Here is a 25,242-nt window from a genome sequence, read left to right on the forward strand (position 1 = left end):
AAGTAGGGTTTGCACGACGGTTCCGAAATGTATGGGAAGATCCGCGGATCCGGATCCAGATCCGAATAATTTCATACATTTCGGATCCGGATTGCAAACCCTGACTATAAGTATAAATCAAATAATATGTAATGAAATTGAAACATTTTCTCATAATTACATATAACCTTATTAGGTATTTTAAATAAAGAAAGAATATAGCTTACCTCCGCACGAACTGTGCATATTACATATAGCAAGTGAACACAGAAGAAAAATAATAAATTTGAATAAGTAGTAGACATTTTCACAGTTCGAGAGTTCAACCGATAATGAGTTCGAAACACGTACGATATATATATATAAGGTACCTACCTACCTACCGTATTAGTTGCATATTTATACAGCTGATAGTACTCGGTTCCGGTTCGGCTCGGTAAGTATGAAACATTATAGCTTTTACGATGTTTTTTTGGAGAAAACTGAAAAACAACAGGGTGTTTGTTATTGAATGTGATTATTAAATGTGAACTAATTGAACTGATTCTATAGTAGTTTTTTGCGTAATGGTACGGAACCCTTCGTGCGCGACCTCAAACGAGCGCACGCCTCCTCCCAAATGTCCGGGACACTATTAGGGATGTACCGACTAGTCGCCGACTAGTCGGGAAAGCCGACTATCCGGCCTGATTTGTAGTCGGCGATTAGTCGGCGACTAGTCGGCAAAAATGGCCGATTAGTCGGCACTTTATAAGTGACAGAAAAACAGGGCAAAAAGAAATAAACAGCAAATAATTGACTATATATAATAGTATAAAATAGGTGAAAATAATTTTCACCTATTTTACCCAAATTCCTATTTAGGATGCTCTCGAAAACTTTTGTTCGAATTATCGACCATACCATGTGATCGCTTTCGTATGTCCGACTCTCTGGTTGTCGTATGAAATATAGCCTTAGGATTTATTTATTTTATTTTATAGCGTTATTTAATATGATGAATAGCGCGACGAAAGGGGTAAAACAATTGTTTTTTAAGTGCATCTGAACCGAACTTAGACGAAACTAATGATCTGGCCGACTAGCCAACTAGTCGGCCGACTAATCGGCCATCCGAGCGCCGATTAGTCGGCTAGTCGGCTAGTCGGCCCAATCAATAGTCGGCACATCACTAGACACTATATTATTATACTAGCGATCCACCCCGGCTTCGCACGGGTTAACAAATTATACACCTAAACCTTCCTCAAGAATCACTCTATCCATTGGTGAAAACCGCATGAAAATCCGTTCAGTAGTTAAAGGTACCTTATGGCGGTTGGCGCTTACGCTATTATTAAGGCTGCTCCCATTTTATTGCGGCGCTATGCGACGTAAGCGCCAGCCGCCTTTAGGTATCTTTTACCATGGAACGTCACATAACTTTACTATTTCACATCTAATGCATCTCAAATTAATTTCCCGAATCGCGCCGTTAGTTTTATAAGGTGTAGTGATGTTTCATTTATATTAAAGAGTGGTTTTATATCCGTAAAAGTGCCCTTGTGGCCTATTTGCTGAATAAATATCAATTGAAGTTTTTATCGGCTCGATTCGGAAAATGAATTAGATTTCTACTAGACTTCAACAAGTTACGATATGGATAGTTTAAAGATATTTTGTAAGATAGATATGTCAAATTTGACATTTCCGCGATTCTGGTGGTCCTCTTGAACGATTTCAACAAGTTATGACTTAGATATCCAAGTCACATCTAGTCGATATCGAATGTAGATCTAGTTGATCTCTAGATCGTCTCTAGATCTTGTGATTATCTCGAAATCCGAATAGTCATTTGAAGAAGTTTTTGAACGAACGAAGAAGAATTTTCCTAATATGCAAATTATTCGGTATACATACAGTCAGCACAAGTTGCTAAGCGGGCCATGTGTTCAAAATGATCTTGACTCGACTATATTGTTAAGAGAATAAGAGCGTGTCAAGATAATTTTGAGCACCTCGCCCGCCTAGTAACTTCTGCTGCTGACTGTACCATCGCCCACGCTGAGCGTGAAAACCGAAATTCGCAAATTGTGAGGATCTTTCTCTTTTACTCCAATGAAGGCGTAATTAGAGTGACAGAGAAAAATCCCCGCAATTTGCGAACTTCGATTTTCGCGGTTATAGCCCTGTTAACTGACAGTTCGTAAACCTTATTACAAAGGGCTTAAGGTCCACCGATCGACAGTTATGAATGATGTTATTAAATTTGTACCTTTTGGCCATGTGGCGCGATAATGATACAATCTACACAGGTGTATTGATATAATGTTTTCGGTTATTATCTTAATAATGGCAGGTAATTAGCAACACACTGTACTAATATGTTTTGTCGGAACTTATGTACGAAATATCATTTGATATTTATTTACCAGTACCAGCCAGTACGTACCACAGAAACGTGGTCGCTCACGAATAGGGTTTGCAATATCCGTCCGATTTTCTTATTCGGATAATTCGAATAATAAAATTTGTATTATCCGAATATAGATGGAAACGCGTGCAGAGTAAAAACATCACAGATACAGTTTTTAGTTTAGTTGTTGGTGATTATTCCTAGATCTAGGCAATTTCCATACTACTATGCCCCAGTTAATCCAGTTATAAACCATACGTAAAAAGTACGGATTTAATGATAATGTTAGCTATTACAGTAATCATTTAGTGGTTGGGGTAACGTCTTTGCATTGTACTGAACAACATACAACAACGTACTGAAAAAAACCGGGCAAGTGCGAGTCGGACTCGCGCACGAAGGGTTCCGTACCATAAAGCAAAAAAAAAACGGAAACAAATGCAAAAAGAAAACGGTCACCCATCCAAGTACTGACCACGCCCGACGTTGCTTAACTTTGGTCAAAAATCACGTTTGCTGTATGGGAGCCCCACTTAAATCTTTATTTTATTCTGTTTTTAGTATTTGTTGTTATAGCGGCAACAGAAATACATCATCTGTGAAAATTTCAACTGTTTAGCTATCACGGTTCGTGAGATACAGCCTGGTGACAGACAGACGGACAGACGGACGGACGGACAGCGAAGTCTTAGTAATAGGGTCCCGTTTTACCCTTTGGGTACGGAACCCTAAAAACATAGTTAAAAACGTTCTTTCAGCGTTATCTAAAATATCCGTTTATTCGGATATTTTGAGTTGGATTATCCGAATATTTTCGGATATTATTATTGACGTATATTCGAATATTTTTAATATCCGAATATTCGGATTGCAAACCCTACTCACAACGGGCCTCATAAGAAGGCTCAAGGTCATAATGTTTTCGGTTATTATCTTAATAATGGCTGGTAATTAGCAACACGCTGTACCAATATGTTTTTCGGAACTTATGTACGAAATATCATTTGATATTTATTTACCAGTACCAGCCAGTACGTACCACAGAAACGTCGCACACAACGGGCCTCATAAGTAAGGTTACCAGATGACAGGAATTTTCCTGACATGTCAGGAATTTTGGCCTTTTGTCAGGAATGGGGACGGAACACGAAAATGTCAGGAATTTTTTGAATTGATAGATTTTTTATAAAGTACCTTTTCATTTACTTAAATTAGTCCAAAAACTTAGTAAAAAATAATAAATGAGATCCACTCAACTTATCAAATAAAGGTAACACATCTTGTTTAATCGAAGTAAACTTATCTTCTTCGGATATCGGCTCAATCGGGTGGCCATCGCTAACGGTTAGACCCCCCCCCCCTTCCTTCCCCGTGTCGTCGAATATGAATGTCAGGAAATATATTCGGAAATCAGGAATTTTGTCAGGAAATTCTAGTATCTGGTAACCCTACTCATTAGAAGACTCAAGGTCATAATGTTTTCGGTTATTATGTTGATAATGGCAGAAAATTAGCAACACGCTGTGCTAATATGTTTTTCGGAACTTATGTACGAAATATTATTTGATCAGTTGCTTTTCATTGAAGGAAAACATCGTGAGGAAACCGAGCTAATCCCAAAAGGACCCACTGATTAACAAACAGTCCGCCGGACAGGACGCAGGCCTGTAAGTTAGAACAAAGTGTTGACAGTTCCGAACAACTGACAGGCCGATACCGTCCGGCGGACTGTTAATCAGTAAGCCCCTTAAGCCCTCGGTTCAATCAATCATTCATCTCATTTATTCGTGATAAACTATAACATGCACAAGTAAAGAATAACAAAGAAAGTTAAACAGTTAAGTAAGTTAGTTTTTTCATGAAAAAATTGCACTGTACTACTTCTTTTGAAACTAGGTGTTCTGTGGCGTGAGTATCACGCGTATTCGAGAAACGAGATAATCACAAGATCTAGAAACGATATAGAGATCAACTAGATTTACATTAGATATCGACTAGATGTGACTTGGATATCTAAGTCATAACTTGTCGAAATCGTTCAAGAGGACCTCCAGAATCGCGGAAACGTCAAATTTGACATATCTATCTTACAAATATCTTTAAATTATCCATATCGTAACTTGTTGAGGTCTAGTAGAGATCTAATTCATTTTCAGAATCGAGCCGTATATCCGTACACTACATTTCATCCTGTAAGAATATACCGCCATAAACGTAAACAGCAAGGTTATGTTGTCACAGAATAAATTTACAGAAAATTTACTTACAATATACCTATATACTGGAATCAGTTATGTAACGCTGCCATACATGACCCAAAATTTTTTTATTAAGCTATGAGCTTCATCACATCTGATATTTGAGTAATTCTAAGCATTTCTAGCCTGGAGTGGGGGGGAGGGTGGGGTACAAAGACGGCCGCCACCCGTCATCTTTAAAAAAAATCTATTCTGATCCTGGTGGGTACTAGGGCAAGTTTGGTATCATTTTCGTATAAACCAAAGACGTAGAATTCATTGCTGATATTTGTTTTTTACAGTTTCATAGTAATTTTACAAGAAAAACGTAAAAAGGTGAAAAATTTGGTTGGAGATTTTTGCTACGCGGAGCCGAAACTACAAAAGATAGAAAGTTGAAATTTGCACACTAGATTACATTTATAAAGTGTACAAGAGATAAGAAGCGATTTTGAGAGATTCAACCCCTAAGGGGGTTAAAAAGGGGATGAAAGTTTGTATGGGGTTGAAGTTTTATTTTAAGCTAGGAATTTGAAACTTCGTAAAACGATATATTATTAAAATAAAAGAAAACTAATTTCAGCGTTTTTGAAAATTCATCCCCTAAGGTGGTGAAAAAGGGGTTGAAAGTTTGTATGGATATCAAAAAAATTTTCGAACGCGGGACTTGAATCTTTGTATTTGGGGATATTATTAAAAGACAGGAAAAGTAATTTCAGCGTTTTGTAAAATTCATACCCTAACAGGGTTAAAAAGGGGTTGAAAGTTTGAATCCATTACAAATCCGAGTAGACACACATTTCTTATTGCCTCCCAGGCTTGAAATGCTTAGAATTACTCAAGGAACATATGTGATGAAGCTCATAGCTTAATAAAAAAATTTTGGGTCAACTTTATAACTGCTTCCGCTAATAGGCACAGAATAAATAATAGTACCTACTAGGTACAGAAGACTCACTCTCTAACAAAACGCGTCTTTTACGATCAGCACAGATATGGCCGCTAGGTGGCGACAGCGCCACGCGCGGCTTATGGCAAACCCCAAAATTGGGGCCGAACGGATGCACTTTTAGCTACCTGTAGCAATGCGACGGAATCGCGGAGTGAGTCACGCCTGCTATAGGAAACAAAAGTATACTTCTTACCAACCTTAGCGTATGTCTGACATACCACATAATACGTTTTTCATTAATTTCTGTCATTTTTGATGTTAGGTAAAAACGCGCGGTTTTTTGACATCCATACCAAATCATACCATACCAAACCATACCAAAAAGGTAAAAACTGCTCGTCTCATTCCTAAATATCTAGCAAAATATTTAAGCTATTGACTAGGAATTTGGAATAGTCATGAAATTCATGAATAACGCCAACGCAGACGCAATGAAAAGTTTTTTGTTATTTTTTCTGATAATTACTTTATGGGGGAGGCGCAAAATTGAAGTCTAGTTACTAAGTCAAGTGGGGTATCATTTGAAAGAACTTGAATAACCGGCCAGTATCTACTGCTTTGTCTTCTCTAAAATTTTCTTAAAATTTCCGAGAACTTTTTGGAAACTTCCGGCAACTTACACTTCTGTGTTAGCGGGCCCTCTTTGTCTATACAAAAATCCTATATTTTATTTAATTAGAAATTTAAATCAGGTAAAAGCCCCATATTACAAATACCTTACAGACTAACTTGCACATGTATTTTATAAACATAAAACTAAACATTATTTAGTCGATAAAACGGCGTGGCTCCGTTGCATCGGCTGCTCTTCAGTCGGATTCGGCAGTTTGCCCCGGAACCTCCAAAACAGGACACCTTTCGGCCAGAAGTCGGCACACTCGATGGTCCCCTGCAGCGGATATTGAGATTCAAGTTGATTGAAAATAAATAAAAATAATAATGCAGAAGGCGGTGATCTTGGACACGGCGCGGATAGTCCGCAGGTTCCTCTCTCTGCGGCCCTGACCACCGGCAGCTTGGGCCCTGCCCCGCTGCTGGCGGCACCCTAGGTTAGGTTTTTTATATAATGTGTTTATACTTATTTTTTATTGTTTTTTATGTGTTTTTTGTATTTTAGTTTTATATTCATGTTATAAATGACCTAGCCTAAGAAGAAAAATAAATAAATGAATAATAATAATTTTAGTAGACTCTCTATCTGCATAAGCTATGACATAACTAAAACACTTAAAGATATTAAATATTCAGCCGTTCGGAAACACGATATGGAGTAATTAGGAACACGCCCTGCTGTTTCTATCGTTTGTGGAAATAGAACAATGGATGACAAGTGGAATTTGGGAAATTAAAAACCCGACTGCGGATAGGCGGTTACCTGACTTATATCAAAGACATATGTAACTTCGTATAAGACGAATAAAGTCTAAGGAAAAAACGTGCCTCGGAAATCAAGAAAAAGTCATTCTCGAATAGATGCCGCACACACCTTTAGCTTATCCTCGGCTAGATGGCGTGACGACACCGTTTCATAGTTAACAATTTTAACACAGATATCAGTGAATGAACATGGATCAAAATAATATAAAACCGGGCAAGTGCGAGTCGGACTCGCGCACGAAGGGTTCCGCACCACAATGCAAAAAAAAAAAACAAAAAAAGCAAAAAAAACGGTCACCCATCCAAGTACTGACCCCACCCGACGTTGCTTAACTTTGGTCAAAAATCACGTTTGTTGTATGGGAGCCCCATTTAAATCTTTATTTTTTCTGTTTTTAGTATTTGTTGTTATAGCGGCAACAGAAATACATAATCTGTGAAAATTTCAACTGTCTAGCTATCACGGTTCGTGAGATACAGCCTGGTGACAGACGGACGGACGGACGGACGGACGGACAGCGAAGTCTTAGTAATAGGGTCCCGTTTTACCCTTTGGGTACGGAACCCTAAAAATAATAAAATCATTTATCCATATATATATACATTTTTTGATAATTTTATACGTTTTCATTTTGGGTTTTAGTCGTGTGTCGATAGATGGCAGTAAATTTACTGTGACTACAAACTTTACTATGACAGGACCCCTCTATACTATCTATTCCTTTTGCTTATACCAAAAAGAATAGATAGTATAGAGGGGTCCTGTCAAAGTAAATTTTGTAGTCGCGGTACATTTACTGCCATCTATCGACACACGATTAAAACTTAAAATAAAATTGAAAATGTATAAATGAATTAAAAAATGTTACGGATATATGATTATTAATTTTTATTGTTCCACAATGACCCATGTTCTTTCACTGATACGTGTTAAAATTGTTAAATATCAAACAGTGTCGCCAACGCCATCTAAACGACAATAGGCCAAAGGTATATGGCGCCATCTATTCGGCAGTGACTTGCTTGACATCCGAGACACGTTTTTTTCTTAGACTTTATTTATCTTATACGGAGTTATATATATCTCTGCTTATACGTACGGCTAATATTTGACGTATCTTAAAGTTCGACTCGAGGCGCTGGCCACTCTATTAGCCAGCACAAAATTGGTGTACATCTACTACATCCAGTAATCTGAAAGTGTACGGTATCAAAGCAAGCTAGTTATATTATAGGTACCGTAAAACGGGGTGAGTAGGTTTCGCGGGGAGAGGTGGGTTATGAATGGGGAGAGAAGGTTTGAGAGGGATATTTAGGGATTTTAAGGCTACTGCTACAAAAATAATGTATTCCAATTTAAAATGGAGCTATAGTAATACGCATAATAAAAAAAAAACGATCCAACAATCTTCCAAAATCACCTTTGTATGAAAACCCCTCTCACCCCAAATACGAGGCACTACGGGATAAGGTGGATTTTCCTCTTTATCGTCAAAGTTATGAAATGGAACTACTCAAAATAAAATAAATACTAAAATACAAACGCCCGGAACACTTATTATATACACCATTCAGTTTTTATATGTAAAAATAAAATGTTATCGAGGTTTGAATGTCAGTTTTGACCCTACTCACCCCATATTTTTTTTTTATGATATAGGAGGCAAACGAGCAGACGGATCACCTGGTGGTAAGCGATTACCGCCGCCCATGGACACCCGCAACACCAGAAGAGTTGCAAGCGCGTTGCCGGCCTTTAAGATGGGAGTACGCTCTTTTCTTAAAGATTTGAAGGTCGTAATATCGGTCCGGAAATACCGCTGGCGACAGTTCATTCCACAGTTTGGCTGTGCGAGGCAGGAAGTTTCTGGAGAAACGCACAGTTGAGGACTGCCAACCATCCAAGTGATGGAGATGGTAATGTTGTCGCGTAGGGCGATGGCGGAAAGAAGCGGCAGGGATTAATCAGAACAATTCCTCGGAGCACTCCCCGTTATACATGCGATAGAAAATGCAGAGCGAAGCCACATGTCTACGCAGCGCCAAGGAGTCAAGCCGTTCCGAAAGACGCTGGCAGTCGAAAATTCGAGCCGCTCTTCGCTGGATGCGGTCCAGACGTCCAGAGGGAGAAGCTGGTATTGGAGTGCCCCTGCCCACAGATGAGAGCAGTATTCCATGTGTGGGCGAACCTGCGCCTTATATGTAAAGCTGTAGGCGCTGGGCCGGTGTGAAATACCGTCTCGATCTGTTGAGCACACCGAGCTTCTTGGAGGCTAATTTAGCCTTACCCTCTAGATGACCGCGGAACTGGACTTCACTCGAAATGTCGACACCAAGGATTCCGATACTCGCTGCGGCACTCAGGGGAGTGCTCTCAAAACGAGGTGACGCGACAAACTCTAACTTTTTTGCGGCAAACGCGCAAACCTGTGTCTTGCTAGGGTTAAAACGGACTAAGTTAAGTCGACCCCATTCAGAGACTTCCTTTAGGGAAGTCTCAATTTCAGACACATTTTACGGTACCACAAAATATGTATTAAAACGACAGCTGTTACGGTACCAAAGCAATTTGAAAAATACTATAGAAGATGGTCCTTCTAGCCGGACTCTATCCACCGTGAGAAAATAAAAACAAAATATATTGTCTAGCATAAAATAGGTGTACACCCACTACATCCCAGTAATCTGAAAGTCTATGGTATCAAAGCAAGCGAGTTATAGGTACTGCAAAATATATATTAAGATGACAGCTGTTACCGTACCAAAGCAATTTGAAAAATACTATAGAAGATGGACCTTCTAACCTGACCCTATCCACCGTGAGAAAATAAAAACAAAATATATTGGCTAGCATAAAATAGGCGTACCGTACCAAAGCAATTTGAAAAATACTACAGAAGCTGGTCCTTCTAGCCGAACCCTATCCACCGTGAGAAAATAAAAACAAAATATATTGGCTAGCATAAAATAGGTGTACACCCACTACATCCCAGTAATCTGAAAGTGTACGATATCAAAGCGGCGAGGCGATCCCCTTGTAAAACTCTCTGCATTTTGTTAGAAAGCTCCGAATAAGCTGGGAAAATGTGTGGAGTTCTCGCACTTGGGATAGGTATACAGGGTGGAAAGATAAGTCGGGCCCTGGAGGGAAACTACCTTAAATCCTTAAGCTGGCTCATTTTACTTAAAGGACACTTTCCTTTATTTTTAAAAACAAACAAAACTGCATTCAAAGATTTTCTAAAACTCGCTTGCCTCGCTCGTGACTCAACCGACTAAAAATTGCAAAAAATAAAAACTCGTAATTTTATTCTACTAGTCGATACAGTTAATGTTAATTATAACATTTCTCCAAGAAACATTAGGTTTTACACTCGTCTGTCGTACAAAATGTCCATAAAATCTAATATTTACTACTTAAAATTTTTTTAGACAAGCCAAATTGAAGAAAAAAAGAAAAATACTTTGAATGCAGTTTTGTTTCTTTTTAAAAATAAAGGAATGTCTCCTTTAAGTATATAAAATGAGCCAGCTTAAGGATTTAAGGTAGTTTCCCTCCAGGGCCCGACTTATCTTTCCACCCTGTATAATGTTATATTTCACTCGGCGTTTAGTGGGGTAACTACATTGTATGGATGATGCGAACATCGTGCTATTACATTTGTGTGAGGCGTTTAAAAGCATTACGTATGTAATATACACTAGGCCGTAAAGTGATAAATACTTCATTCACAGTGAAAAATACTCTGCCAACTGATGGTAGAGGCTCAGATCACCTAAGGTTAAAAACTTAAGAGGTGTCGATGTCTTAGGTCCACTTGCACCATTCCACTAACCCGGGGTTAACTGGTTACACCGTTAACCCAATGTCAAATTGTACTGGTAACCATGGTAACTCCAGGTTTAACCGGTTAACCCCGGGTTAGTGAATGGTGCAAGTGGGCCTTAATGTGATTTGCAAGTTAGTTGGATGGATTTGTGTAAAGAATGTATGAAGTTCTGTCTTGTATTAGTTTTTAGGGTTCCGTACCCAAAGGGTAAAACGGGACCCTATTACTAAGACTTCGCTGTCCGTCCGTCCGTCCGTCCGTCTGTCTGTCTGTCACCAGGCTGTATCTCACGAACCGTGATAGCTAGACAGTTGAAATTTTCACAGATGATGTATTTCTGTTGCCGCTATAACAACAAATACTAAAAACAGAATAAAATAAAGATTTAAGTGGGGCTCCCATACAGCAAACGTGATTTTTGACCAAAGTTAAGCAACGTCGGGCGTGGTCAGTACTTGGATGGGTGACCGTTTTCTTTTTGCATTTTTTCCGGTTTTTTTTTTGCTTTATGGTACGGAACCCTTCGTGCGCGCACTTGCCCGGTTTTTTTTGACCGGTATGTATGTGGGTATTTCTGTATTTCTGTCTCACATTTGTTCCATTTGTCCTTTCTAGGCTGTATCTTGTACCTTGTTTGTATCATTATTATCATCATCTCAGCCATAAGACGTCCACTGCTGCACATAGGCCTCTGCTGCCCGTCCACCGGTGGTCTTGGACGTGGTTTAAGGATATAACTGGGTCCTGGACGTAGTTTAAGGACATACTGTCTATTATAAATTTCACAGTGTATTAGTCCGCTCTAACGCTATCTAAATTATTTGAATCAATAAAATCTCTCATCCCAATGACACTAAATATATACTTCTGTATAAAATTTTGCTCGTCAGATCCTATCAATGGGCCCGATTCGGATTTTGACATAGACATCTATTAGATATATTTTATACATCACCAAGATATGATAACGATATGTTTAAGATCTAACCTGTCAAATTTGACATTTGCGAGATTCTGGAGATACTCTTGAAAGATTTCCACAGGATATGACTTAGAGATCAAACTCACTTCTAATAGATATCTTACTCTATCTAACGTAAAAGTGACATTGGTTGCCCGAATCGCGCTGCAAAAGAGAACTAGTTGATATCTAAACTATAACGTATAATGGATCAAATACGTGTCGTCTCTTGTGAATATCTTGAAGTTCGAATACGGCAGTCTGTCTATTTTTACCATGGTAAGGAGGGTTATATACCTACAACTGAAAGGTTAATGAAAAATAAACATGACTTTTCCTCTACTTCAATACGATGATGTACGAAGATGTACGAAGATGTACGAAGGTGTAACATAAACATCATTTCTATTACTCACTTTCTGACAATAAATAATTTGTATCTGTATTTAATTGTATAAATAAATAAATAAATATTATAGGACATTTTTACACAAATTGACTAAGCCGCACGATAAGCTCAAGAAGGCTTGTGTTGTGGGTACTCAGACAACGATATATATAATATATAAATACTTAAATACATAGAAAACAACCATGACCCAGTCATGTATTTAGAAGCTAGTGTTTGACAACGAAGAATTAATTAAAACTTACTTATAATCAAATTATCTAATTATCAGCCCAACGAATTGGCATTGCCATTCAGCGCGGCAATGCCACCAGCCTTCTGGGCACCCTACCATCCGGCGCCGAGCTAGCTCCCATTTTTTATCTGTAAATATGTGTATATAGTTGTTAGAGTTTAGTTTTAGTTTTAATTTTAATTTTTAGTTTAATTATTTTGTTAATTCTTTTATTTATGTAAAAATACAGTCAATACATTATCAGTAAGTTGCGATGTTTTCCATCTGTTTACGTGTAAGTGTTTCAAACTATACAGAGTGATTTTGTTATGTCTGACCAGTCTGAAGGGCAAATATGTAGGTCTGAACAACTTTTATTATAGAGCCAACCAATCCCGTAAACAAAACAAAAAGCCCTTCAGTTCGTTTTCATAATTATGATTTCGTAATTGGCTACGTAAGTGGAATTATTTTTCGCTGTTTCATAATCAATTATCAAAGACGAATTTATTTGCTGTTTTCGTAACCGAGTTTCGTAGTTAACTACGAAATAAGATTTTTTTTCTGTTCGTAGTGAATTGACTATAAACGTGTATTATTTTTCACTGCTTGGTCATTAATTACCAAACAAGAATTTAATTACTGTTTTAGAAATCGGGTTTCGTAGGTAACTCCGATGTAAGTTTTTTTTGTGATTAGGTACCTACCTAGTGTGTTGGCTACGAAAAGGGAATTATTTGTGGCTGTTTGGTGCTCAATTATCAATCCCCTGTCTCATACATTTCGCCGAATCATACGTCAGTGCCTTTTATGGAAAAAAAGATTTCATTTTTCGCGAATTCGAGGTTGTGGGGTTATTCATTATGACCTACATATTCACCCTTCAGACAGACAAAATTACACCATAACCTTGTATATGTCCTTTTGACCGCCATAAATACATTATTTTCATTTAATATCACGCTAAAAAAAGCCTTACAATACTAATTAAATTACAATTACTTCCTCCAGACACAATTAAGGAAACCTTCAAGAAAAGAGCGTACTCCCATCTTAAAGGCCGGCAACGCGCTTGCAACTCTTCTGGTGTTGCGGGTGTCCATGGGCGGCGGTAATCGCTTACCACCAGGTGATCCGTCTGCTCGTTTGCCTCCTATTTCATTAAAAAAAAAAATCACTTAAGACAACGAAACCAGGTCTACCGGGATATAATTTAATTGTTTGTATCTTAAATTCCGACAAATATATAAATAGGTGTACAAAACGCGAGCGTTTAAAATGTTACACAACGAAACCACTCTCATCGATTGTAATAAAAACAAAAAGCCAATGTGCGAAAAACCAACTGTGGATTCTTAGATACCTGTACAAGTACAGCTTACATACTTTAAACGTAACCATTTTAGCTTGACCCCTTAAATGCTACTAGAAAACCCTTATACATTAGAAACTTTAATATGGCGCGGGCGAGGACGGGGGTCTTAGCAGGATGGCCGGGTTGGCGTACAATGTTTTTGAGCATGCGCGAACCGTAAGTTTTCAGTTGAGACCTTGGTCCTACACTCGCGTGTCGTGTCCTTATTGAAAAAAAAATCGAGCGCCGATTTCAATTTAAATAAAGAACAGTGCTTTTTTAAAGTGTATATTATAGTGGCCAGTGTTTGTGCTTTTTTTTTTTAAATTTGGTGGTTTTGCGTTTTGGTACGCTACGTAGTAACACGTGTTGGTTGGAAATGTGATTTTTTTTAAATGTCCGACGGTCCCAGTAGACTGCCCTCTCTCTCGGGGTCAAAATGCAAACCGCACGAAATGTGGGCAGCTATGACGAGGTCCATTGAGATCTTGGTGGCATTCTTCGAGTACTATGCACAAAGGTATTATAAAATAAGTACCAGCTAATGTTTTTAATGGTCTCTCATTTTTTTACTGACCTTGACCCCTCATCTTGTATTCAGTAAATAATATTACCATTGTTATAATTTTGAGTCGATATATTAAAATAGTTATAATTTTGAGTGGTGCGTGTTACAATGTTGGGTGATTTAATACCGGTAAACAAATAAAAATACAAAACTTAATTATAAATATTGACCAAAAGACAAGGGCCCTTACAAACACACACACACAAACACAACTTTTTTAATATGAAAATTATTATGTTATTTGTACTCCAAATCACGAGAACTTTCGATATTAATATGAGAAAAAGAAATAAGTTGTATGCAACAGCACATTATTAGTATATTAGGCCTTTAAAATACGAGTGTAGTGTAGATAAACTCGCTTCGCTCGTTTCTTAATAAGATCACACGATCTCATTATGATGCATAATGTACTATTAAAACATGCCTTTAGAGTTAAAACCTTTTGAATTGATATAGGCAAACAGTTGAATTTAAATGTATAATTAAGTAGACGAAACAAACAGATAATGAGTTTCTTTGTATTAAATGCGGGATCCAATTAAAAATACAAATTGCATGCGGCGACATTTTGAATATTTAATTTAAACGCAAGTTGAATATAACTACATAGTTGAATTAAAGTAGGCAATGAAATAAAAATACCGGGTGTGGCCTGTAATATGAGCAAAAAATTTAACAGTAGGCTGTACTCCTCATACTGACCAACATTTGTTCAGCGACTTTTAAAAATAACCTGTGGTTTGATTTTTAATATACTTTAAAGTTTATTCTAAGACGCAATGTATTGCGAATTTCGTTATGTTTAAGGCGTGACAATCAACGTATACACAATGATATGGCGTGGCGATGGTGTCTATTGAAAATAATATTTATTATGTATGAAAAATAGGGACTCTAAATTAAATTAAATTGAATTAAATATATTATTAGGACATTTTCTTACACAAATTGACTAAGCCCCCACGGTAAGCTCAAGAATAAGGCTTGTATTGTGGCTACTCAGACAACTACAAATAACTCTCTACTCTAAATAAATAAAAATTACTCTAAATAAGTAAATACTTCATAATTTTTTAAAAGTTGTCGAACAAAAGTGTCACCGTTTGAGGAGTACAATCTATGTTTTAATTATTTGCTCGTGTTACAGGCCACACCCGGTATACACTTACCACCTTATTCGTAATTGACGTTTGTAGAGCGTTTATGAATAAGAGAATTAGACATTTATAGGAAAAAGTGGCTATATTGTACCGACGGTTATAAATTGTACATATTATTATGTAGTGCATAATTATTTTCCTTCGTATTTTCACGGAAACGTACGAACGTGTCTTGCTATTTCAGTCAGTCTCGGTACAAAAAGTACTGAGGTTGATTGAAGTAGCATGGCAAATACGAACGTTTCCGAGAAAATACGATGGATAACAATTATGCACAACATGTGTACTACATCAAGTATTATTCTTAAATTATCTAGTTTATTTAGGTACACTTAAAGCACGAAACTATAAATACTCCAGTGCAATCACTCAATAATTTTATCACAGACGATATAGGGTTAAAAAACAATAAAAGAGAATCCGTCAATTGAATGCATTTACGAGTAAATAAAATAAAACAAAACATCTGAAATAAAAAGTGTTACCAACAGAAATATGTGACGTTATCAATGAAAAGGGACGTTATTGTCGATGGCGCTTACGCCATTATTAACGAAGCTCCGACATAAATACAATGCCGCGCGACGCTGTGCAGCGTAAGCGCCATCGACAATAAGGTCCCTTTTCATAGATGCCCCATATAATGTATATCATTGCAACGACAGAGATTTAACTAGGAGCCAGAGACAGTATAATAATAAGAACTGCCAGTTTCTCAACGATGTAGCCTGTAAATGGAACAATAAACTAAACTGTTATCTGTAATCCTCGAACAGACTATTAATTTTTTCAGTGAATATTAAAAAAAATACTTGGGTTTTGATTTTTAGTACACAGTAGGTAAAGTTTATTCAAAGGGGGCCCACTGATTAACAGTCCACCAGGCAGTATCGGCATGTCAGGTACAACAAAATTTTGACAGTTCCGAACAAATGACAGGCCGGTACCGTCCGGCGGACTGTTAATCAGTGGGCTCCTTCAGACGCAATGTATTGCGAATTTAGTTACTTTTAAAGCGTGAAAAGCAACATCAATTACAAATGTAAATGATGTTGCTATAAAAAAGTAAAAATCTAACTAATTCATGTCTTAAGTTTTTGATAAACAGTTTATCGTTTGAGGAGTACAATCTCTGTTTTAATTATTTGCTCGTCTACAAGAGGCATTCGGCATAAATACTTTAATTAGAAAATATCAGATAATGAAATAATTAAGAAAGTCATTAATTTAAATTTTAAAGTAAATAGTAGGTACCATTAATTTATAGTATTACACAAACCATAAACTTACTCATCTTCAGATTGTATTCTTAACATTTTCTAGACTATTATTTTATTACTATTTGACAGTTTTTGTATGAAATTCTACTTATCAATAAACTTTTAGGGTTTGATTCCAAAAATTATATATACGATTAATAGTCCTTATTCTTTACATATCTCGGTCTGTGACCGTGGATTTCAGGGAATCAAGTTTATTTTGCATTTCCATATTACCTCGCTTCTTGATGCTTTTATCCACCGTATTAAGTTGAAGTTACTTGCCTTAAAAGGAATTATCTCGGTTTATATTTACAAGGATTTTTGCTCAAATTACAAAAAGACTTCGCGAAACTAAAGCACAGAACTGTCAGTGTCAAAAGTGACGTTTTTAGGGTACCCTACCCAAAGGGTAAAACGGGACCCTATTACTAAGACTCTGCTGTCCGTCCGTCCGTCTGTCACCAGGCTTGTATCTCACGAACCGTGATAGACAGTTGAAATTTTCACAGATGATATATTTCTGTTGCCGATATAACAACAAATACTAAAAACAGAATAAAATAAAGATTTAACTGGGGCTCCCATACAACTAACGTGATTTTTGACCGAAGCTAAGCAACGTCCGGCGTGGTCAGTACTTGGATGGGTGACCGTTTGTTTTTTTTTTGCATTATGGTACGGAACCATTCGTGCGCGAGTCCGCCTCGCATTTGCCCGGTTTTTGATTGAAGAAATGTCACTTTTGACACTGTCAGATAAGTATCATATTGGAAACAGATCTAACAACTAAAAAGATACGTCAAATATAAAGTCTGTCTCTGTATCATTAGGTACAGTCACCTGCAATAATATATTATACATCGAAGGCCGCAAAAATATCTAGCAAGATCTTATTTGTAGAGCCATAAGTGTCACATATTTTGTCGGCTTTCGAAGAGTAACATATTATTGCAGGTGACAGTACTTAAATAAAAATAAACAAATAACGTGTAAATTTTGGTTTACATCATCTATTGATCAAAAATAGATGAACCTTAAGGTGCGAGTGAGAAATGAAACGCAAACGATACGCTTTTCTCATTATTCAACATTTTTCAATGCCCCTTATCGAGCTTTTGTAGAGTTTGACAATGATTCATTCTATGCAAGCTCGTATAATGGGTAAAATTAATGATTTCCTCAAGTCGTTTATGGAAGCATCTGTATTTAAGGCCATTTATGTAACTTTAAGTTTTATGTTCATCCCATGTATGTTTTTCTGTGTTATCTCCTCAATAAATAAATAAATAAGTCAGCAATGAGGTGCCTGTGTATTGATGGTATTTATATTAACGTTGACTTTAGCATAGACAAATAATTATATTATATTATATCTATTGTCAAGTAGCATATGTAGTAAGACGTTGTTTTAAAATAATGTGAACCGTGAGTGAAATGTCTTTAAAAAAATGCAAAAAGAAAACGGTCACCCATCCAAGTACTGATCACGCCCGACGTTGCTTAACTTTGGTCCAAAATCACGTCTGCTGTATGGGAGCCCCACTTAAATCTTTATTTTATACTGTTTTTAGTATTTGTTGTTATAGCGGCAACAGAAATACATCATCTGTGAAAATTTCAACTGTCTAGCTATCACGGTTCGTGAGATACAGCCTGGTGACAGACGGACGGACGGACGGACGGACAGCGAAGTCTTAGTAATAGGGTCCCGTTTTACCCTTTGGGTACGGAACCCTAAAAAACCCGTAAGGGTCGGATCAAAAACTATAAGCAATTAAGTCCGACTCACGCTTGACTGCACATTTTTAATAGGTTTTCCAAAATTGAAGGCTGACTGTACATTGATTATGTTATCAATGATATTAACTATCAATATTTTAATAAGTAAATATAAAACATTAAATTAGCGTACAAATAATAATACAAACTATCTCTAAACTAAATAAACTTAAAATAAAAAGCCTATAAATAAAAAACCAAGTCCCCCAAGTCACTGCCGATGGCAGTGTGCCCAGAAGGCTGGCCGCATCGCCACGTTGTATGGCAATACTTATGCGTTGAGCAAAATACTGGCCAGCCCTCTGGTCTCCTGCGGCATCTATAAGGCGCTCCGATGATTGATAATGTGTGTTTATTAACAATCTAACTGTCAGTTAGAACAAAACTCGGTTTCGCAAGTCACGTTCGAGCCCATGCACGTCAGTCTTTACTGAATACCTGATACTGATTTGTCCGGGTGTCGCCGTCGACGGATACGTCTGGGAGGACATCATCATCATTATTAACATGGTGTATTTTATAACGACTAACGATTTCTTATTTTATTACAGGTAAGTTACATAATGCAGACGACAATATGAAACATGTAAGAAACAAATTAAAATGTGACGTTCCACGGAAAAAGGTACCTTGTGGCGGCTGGCGCTTGCGTCGCATAGCGCCGCAATAATATTGGAGCGACGTTAATAATAGCGTAAGCGCCAACCGCCATAAGGTACCTTTACCCCTGGGACGTCACAAATGTACATGAGATTTATTTACAAGCTTATATTAATCTATCTAATACCTTTAAACGAGCTATTCTTGTTTATTTATATATTTCAGGGCTCTCGGAAACGGCTCTAACGATTTCGATGAAATTTGCTATATGGGGGTTAGTTAGTGCTTCTGGGCCTTTTCCGCAAATTGACAACCATTGTGCCTATTTTGCGTGAAACGAGGTAGCGCTACCCCAGCTCCTCAATGAAGTCTAGCAATGTTTTCAGGTTGCTGACTGCCTGCCGTATTCGAACTTCAAGATATTCACAAGAGACGACACGTACTAGATCCATTCTAGATACGTTATAGTTTAGATATCAACTAGTTCTCTTTTGCAGCGCAATTCGGGCAACCGATGTCACTTTTACCTTAGATAGAGTAAGATATCTATTAGATGTGAATTGGATCTCTAAGTCATATCCTCTGGAAATCGTTCAAGAGTATCTCCAGAATCGCGCAAATGTCAAATTTGACAGGTTAGATCTTAAACATATCGCTATCGTATCTTGGTGATGTCTAAAAGATCTAATAGATGTATATTTCAAAATCCGAATTGGGCCCTAAGGGTATAAGATATGTCTACGAGCGATGTTTGCTATATTGCTACGCCTGTCCAATAAGCGCTGCTACGCTACGGCGTAGCGCCGTCGTAGCACACGTAGCGTCACACATAGGTTATCTCACCATAAAAGCTGGCCATTTCCATACCATAAAAGTTTCCGAATTTTTTCCAAGTGGATATTTAAAATTTTGCAATTTTGGAAACTTTCCAATTGCATATCAATTACTGCTCAATCGCTAAGTTCGCTCACACCATAGACTAGGAATCCTCTAGACCGAGTTTAGAGCAATTATTTCATGCAACCGATGATGCCAAAAATGCGGGGGTGCGCGGGACGAGGTGAGCGAAGTCCCGTGCCGTGATTGGTCCGTTCAAAGACACGGACGTCACACAAAAACACTTTCGACTCGAACATGGAGTAAAATTACCGTATGCATGGCAGAGGGGGTAGCGCGACTATGCTCAGTATGGAGGATGTTTTGTCAGTGGGTAACACGAACCCACAGGCCAATTCGACCGTACACTGACATAACTGACTGATAAGATGACATGACATTAATAAAAGGCCCACTAATTAACAGTCCGCCGGACGGTTAGAACAAAATTTTGACAGTTCCGAACAATTGACAGGCCGATACCGTCTGGCTGACTGTTAATCAGTGGGCCCCTTCAGAATGATATTTTATTCATGTTAAATATGTAAGTAGTTATCGTGCAATTCGCTCGTACATGTTCGTACATGTATTTGCGTCCGTATCGTTTACTTCAAAATTTTGCCGCAAAAAGGGTCTGATTTAAAACAACAAGCTTGCATCTGCGCATTTTATTCTAATGCTAAAAAAACGAAGTATAGGCTTTGACCTTGAATTTTGCTCGTACTTGTCCGTACATGTATTTGCGTCCGTATCGTTTACTTCAAAATTTTGCTGCAAAAAGGGTCTGATTTAAAACAACAAGCTTACGTCTGCGCATTTTATTCTAATGCTAAAAAAACGAAGTCTAGGCATTGACCTTGAATTTTGTATTATACATTAAAATTCGACCTCGGCATTGCAACACAACACCAACAACAACATACTTTATTGATCTTCGTTGGACCTTATTTTCTTTCCAATAAGATTCACAACTAGACAGCTCATTCGACCAGACTTGCGGCGCGATTCGAACTTTAAGATATCGCGCCGATAGACATTCACTAGATATGAAATAGTAAAGATATGTGACGTTCCGCGGGAAAAGGTACCTTATGGCGGCTGGCGCTTACGCTTATTATTAACGCCGCTCCAATATTCAGTCGGGGCAATGGTACCTTTTGCCGTGGAACGTCACATATCTTTACTATTTCTTATATAGTGCATCTCTAATTCATTTCCTGAATCGCGCCGTATGTACAGTCGAGTTCACAAACATCTTTACAGACCAATTCTCCAAAAATATATTTACATTTCTCTAAGATACTGAAAATAAGGTCGTGTAAATATATTTTTGGTTCATCGTCGTGCAAATATGTTTTTAATACAGCTGCTCAAAAAGTGCTACTTTACGTAGCTGTTTAGCGTGCGGAAAGTTGGTTATCTCGAACTAGTGCTTTTTACTTTTCCAATTTTTTTAAATTTATACTTGTTCCAATTCACGACTACTTATTGATGAGTGTTAATATTAGTTTCCTTTAAACGTCGTAATCAGCATAAAAACCTACCGTTAATGTAAGAATACGAAAAATATTACATATTTCATATTTAATTACTTACCTCTTCATCATTATAACACGTTTATTTTTTAATATTCAATATTGAAAATTCCGTTCTTAATAAGTTGACTGAATGGAACGGAATAACTGTCAAACGCCCATAGATATAATATACTTAAAGACGACGTCTAACCGAGCTGTCACTGTTACCACTTTTGTTTAGTGTACGATTAACAATGTTTTTCTTATTTTTTCGCAACTGTATTAAAAAACGTCGTTCGATACACGTGCGGAAATGTCATTCTTCACTCGTCCCGAGTCTTGCCACTCGCCTGCGGCTCGTGGCAAGATATCTCGGTACTCGTGAAGTAATGACATACCTTCCGCACTAGCATCGAAATGTACTATTTTAATACAGTTGCTCAAAAAGTGCTACTTTACGTAGCTGTTTAGCGTGCGGAAAGTTGGTTATCTCGAACTAGTGCTTTTTACTTTTCCAATTTTTTTAAATTTATACTTGTTCCAATTCACGACTACTTATTGATGAGTGTTAATATTAGTTTCCTTTAAACGTCGTAATCAGCATAAAAACCTACCGTTAATGTAAGAATACGAAAAATATTAAATATTTCATATTTAATTACTTACCTCTTCATCATTATAACACGTTTATTTTTTACCCGACTACGGCAACGCAAAAGGAGGGTTATGATTTTGACCGGTATGTATGTGGGTATGTATGTATGTATGTATGTTCATCTGTTCCCTCATAACTTCTAAAGTACTTATTATAATTTAACAAACGATATGTCATTCGAATCGTCTTAATCGTCCGCTGGTTATAGGCTATATGGCGTCACAAAAAAATTTACACTGCGCCCTCTAGAGGTCATAAAGTCACGAACCAAAAAACTAAAATTAAGTAATGATGATGTGTTATACATCATTGGAAAAGGCTCGATTAGCACATTTCAAATATACTTATAAATATTTTTAGCTTTGCACCCGGCTTTGCTTGCATACGCCAGATAAAACATTAATTTATCGGTTAGGTGATTCGAACTATGAATCTACAAGCGCTCTGGATTATATCCGCGTGTTACGCGACTACGGCGATACAAGAAGGTTTTTGCAAAAGAAATTTGTTTGGCCGCTATACATGGTGTTTTTTTAATGACCTGCAATATTTTATTTATAACGTGAATAGGTATAGAAGTCTAGATCAGCTAAAAGGTATGAAACAGCCATACAAGAGACGGACGAGGCACGCTGTCCGTACGAAGCTCGCTGTACGCGTTCCAAAGCCGGGCGCCTTCGGCGCCCTCATATTAAAAGAGTCGGGCGTAGCCCGACATACGCGTTCCAAAGCCGGGCGCCTTCGGCGCCCTCATACTAAAAGAGTCGGGCGGAGCCCGACGTACGCGTTACAAAGCCGGGCGCCTTCGGCGCCCTCATAATAAAAGTGTCGGGCGTAGGCCGACGTACGCGTTCCAAAGCCGGGCATCTTCGGCGTCCTCATACTAAAAGAGTCGGGCGTAGCCCGACGTACGCGTTCCAAAGACGGCCGCCATCGGCGCCCTCATACTAAAAGAGTCGGGCGGAGCCCGACGTACGCGTTCCAAAGCCGGGCGCCTTCGGCACCATTATACTAAAAGTGTCGGGTGTAGCCCGACGTACGCGTTCCAAAGCCGGGCGCCTTCGGCGCCCTCATACTAAAAGAGTCGGGCGGAGTCCGAGGTACGCGTTCCAAAGCCGGGTGCCTTCGGCGCCCTCATAATAAAAGTGTCGGGCGTAGCCCGACGTACGCGTTCCAAAGCCGAGCGCCTTCGGCGTCCTCATACTAAAAGAGTCGGGCGTAGCCCGACGTACGCGTTCGAAAGCCGGGCGCCTTCGGCGCCCTCATACTAAAAGAGTCGGGCGTAGCCCGACATACGCGTAGCAAAGCCGGGCGCCTTCGGCGCCCTCATACTAAAAGTGTCGGGCGTAGCCCGACGTACGCGTTCGAAAGTCGGGCGCCTTCGGCGCCCTCATACTAAAAGAGTCGGGCGTAGCCCGACATACGCGTCCCAAAGCCGGGCGCCCTCATACTAAAAGTGTCGGGCGTAGCCCGACGTACGCGTTCCAAAGCCGGGCGCCTTCGGCGCCTTCATACTAAAAGAGTCGGGCGGAGCCCGACGTACGCGTTGCAAAGCCGGGCGCCTTCGGCGCCCTCATACTAAAAGTGTCGGGCGTAGCCCGACGTACGCGTTCGAAAGCCGGGCGCCTTCGGCGTCCTCATACTAAAAGAGTCGGGCGTAGCCCGACGTACGCGTTCAAAAGCCGGGCGCCTTCGGCGCCCTCATACTAAAAGAGTCGGGCGTAGCCCGATATACGCGTAGCAAAGCCGGGCGCCTTCAGCGCCCTCATACTAAAAGTGTCGGGCGTAACCCGACGTACGCGTTCGAAAGTCGGGCGCCTTCGGCGCCCTCATACTAAAAGAGTCGGGCGTAGCCCGACATACGCGTCCCAAAGCCGGGCGCCCTCATACTAAAAGTGTCGGGCGTAGCCCGACGTACGCGTTCCAAAGCCGGGCGCCTTCGGCGCCTTCATACTAAAAGAGTCGGGCGGAGCCCGACGTACGCGTTGCAAAGCCGGGCGCCTTCGGCGCCCTCATACTAAAAGTGTCGGGCGTAGCCCGACGTACGCGTTCGAAAGCCGGGCGCCTTCGCCTAAATTATATTACGTTGTATTTTATATAAAAAAAATGGTAACATTTATAATATTTCCTGCTTGATAATTTTAGATAAGAATTCTATCTTGTTTCATACTTTTTAGAGCGCGATTTGCAGTAGTCGGGTTTTAGTTTTTGAACTTATTTTTAATATTCAATATTGAAAATTCCGTTCTTAATAAGTTGACTGAATGGAACGGAATAGCTGCCAAACGCCCATAGATATAATATACTTAAAGACGACGTCTAACCGAGCTGTCACTGTTACCACTTTTGTTTAGTGTACGATTAACAATGTTTTTCTTATTTTTTCGCAACTGTATTAAAAAACGTCGTTCGATACACGTGCGGAAATGTCATTCTTCACTCGTCCCGAGTCTTGCCACTCACCTGCGGCTCGTGGCAAGATATCTCGGTACTCGTGAAGTAATGACATACCTTCCGCACTAGCATCGAAATGTACTATTACAGTACATGGTGCTACATACTTTACCACCCTAGGGCGAGATTAAGGAAATTACGTGCCCGTGTCAAAAATTTAAAGGGCCATATGTACTGTAAAACGTTGTAAAATACACGTGCGACAAAGGTAAACGCCGCACAAACGAGTATATCTTAAAGGAACTCAATATCACCACAAGGCTATCCACCATCTGTAACCAAAGAGTCCTCAAATTCTTCGGCCACACAGTCACACGCGGCACGGACACGCTAGAAAGGCGCATTATTACCGGGAGTGTCGACGGACGAAGGAGCAGAGGGCGTGCACCCAGTAGATGGTCAGATGTGGTCCAAAATATTACCCAGACTTCGCTCCAGGCAACGATGCAGATGGCCGAAGATCGAGAGGCCTGGAGAGCAGTGGTGGGAAGAATAACCCATAGGAGTCACCTCAGACATGAGGTCACGACCACGAAGAAGAAGATAATGTAGTATGTCATCACACTTGCTTGTAAAAGGTGTTATTTCACGTAAACGATGCGGTCCAAAAATCCTACATTTCGACTTAGGCCTGTAATGTAGGTACATTACAGGCCTCCA

General features: G+C 39.0%; 1 protein-coding gene across 5 annotated transcripts in view; it reads left to right on the top strand.

Annotated features, from left to right (window-relative positions):
• The window catches only part of LOC134677883 (synaptotagmin-7), an 836,427-nt gene that overhangs the window by 655,941 nt on the left and 155,244 nt on the right, over positions 1-25,242 (top strand). Inside the window, exon 1 of one of the 5 annotated variants that reach the window (XM_063536320.1) lies at positions 13,670-14,228. The exons of the other annotated variants lie outside the window; for them this stretch is intronic. Coding sequence (XP_063392390.1) covers positions 14,104-14,228 — 125 coding nt within the window. The 5' untranslated portion in view covers positions 13,670-14,103. Of the gene's footprint in view, positions 1-13,669; positions 14,229-25,242 lie in introns of those variants that run through there. 5 annotated transcript variants of the gene reach the window in all.

Source organism: Cydia fagiglandana, chromosome 27 (genome assembly GCF_963556715.1).
Source record: "Cydia fagiglandana chromosome 27, ilCydFagi1.1, whole genome shotgun sequence".
In the NCBI taxonomy this organism is placed as follows: domain Eukaryota; kingdom Metazoa; phylum Arthropoda; class Insecta; order Lepidoptera; family Tortricidae; genus Cydia; species Cydia fagiglandana.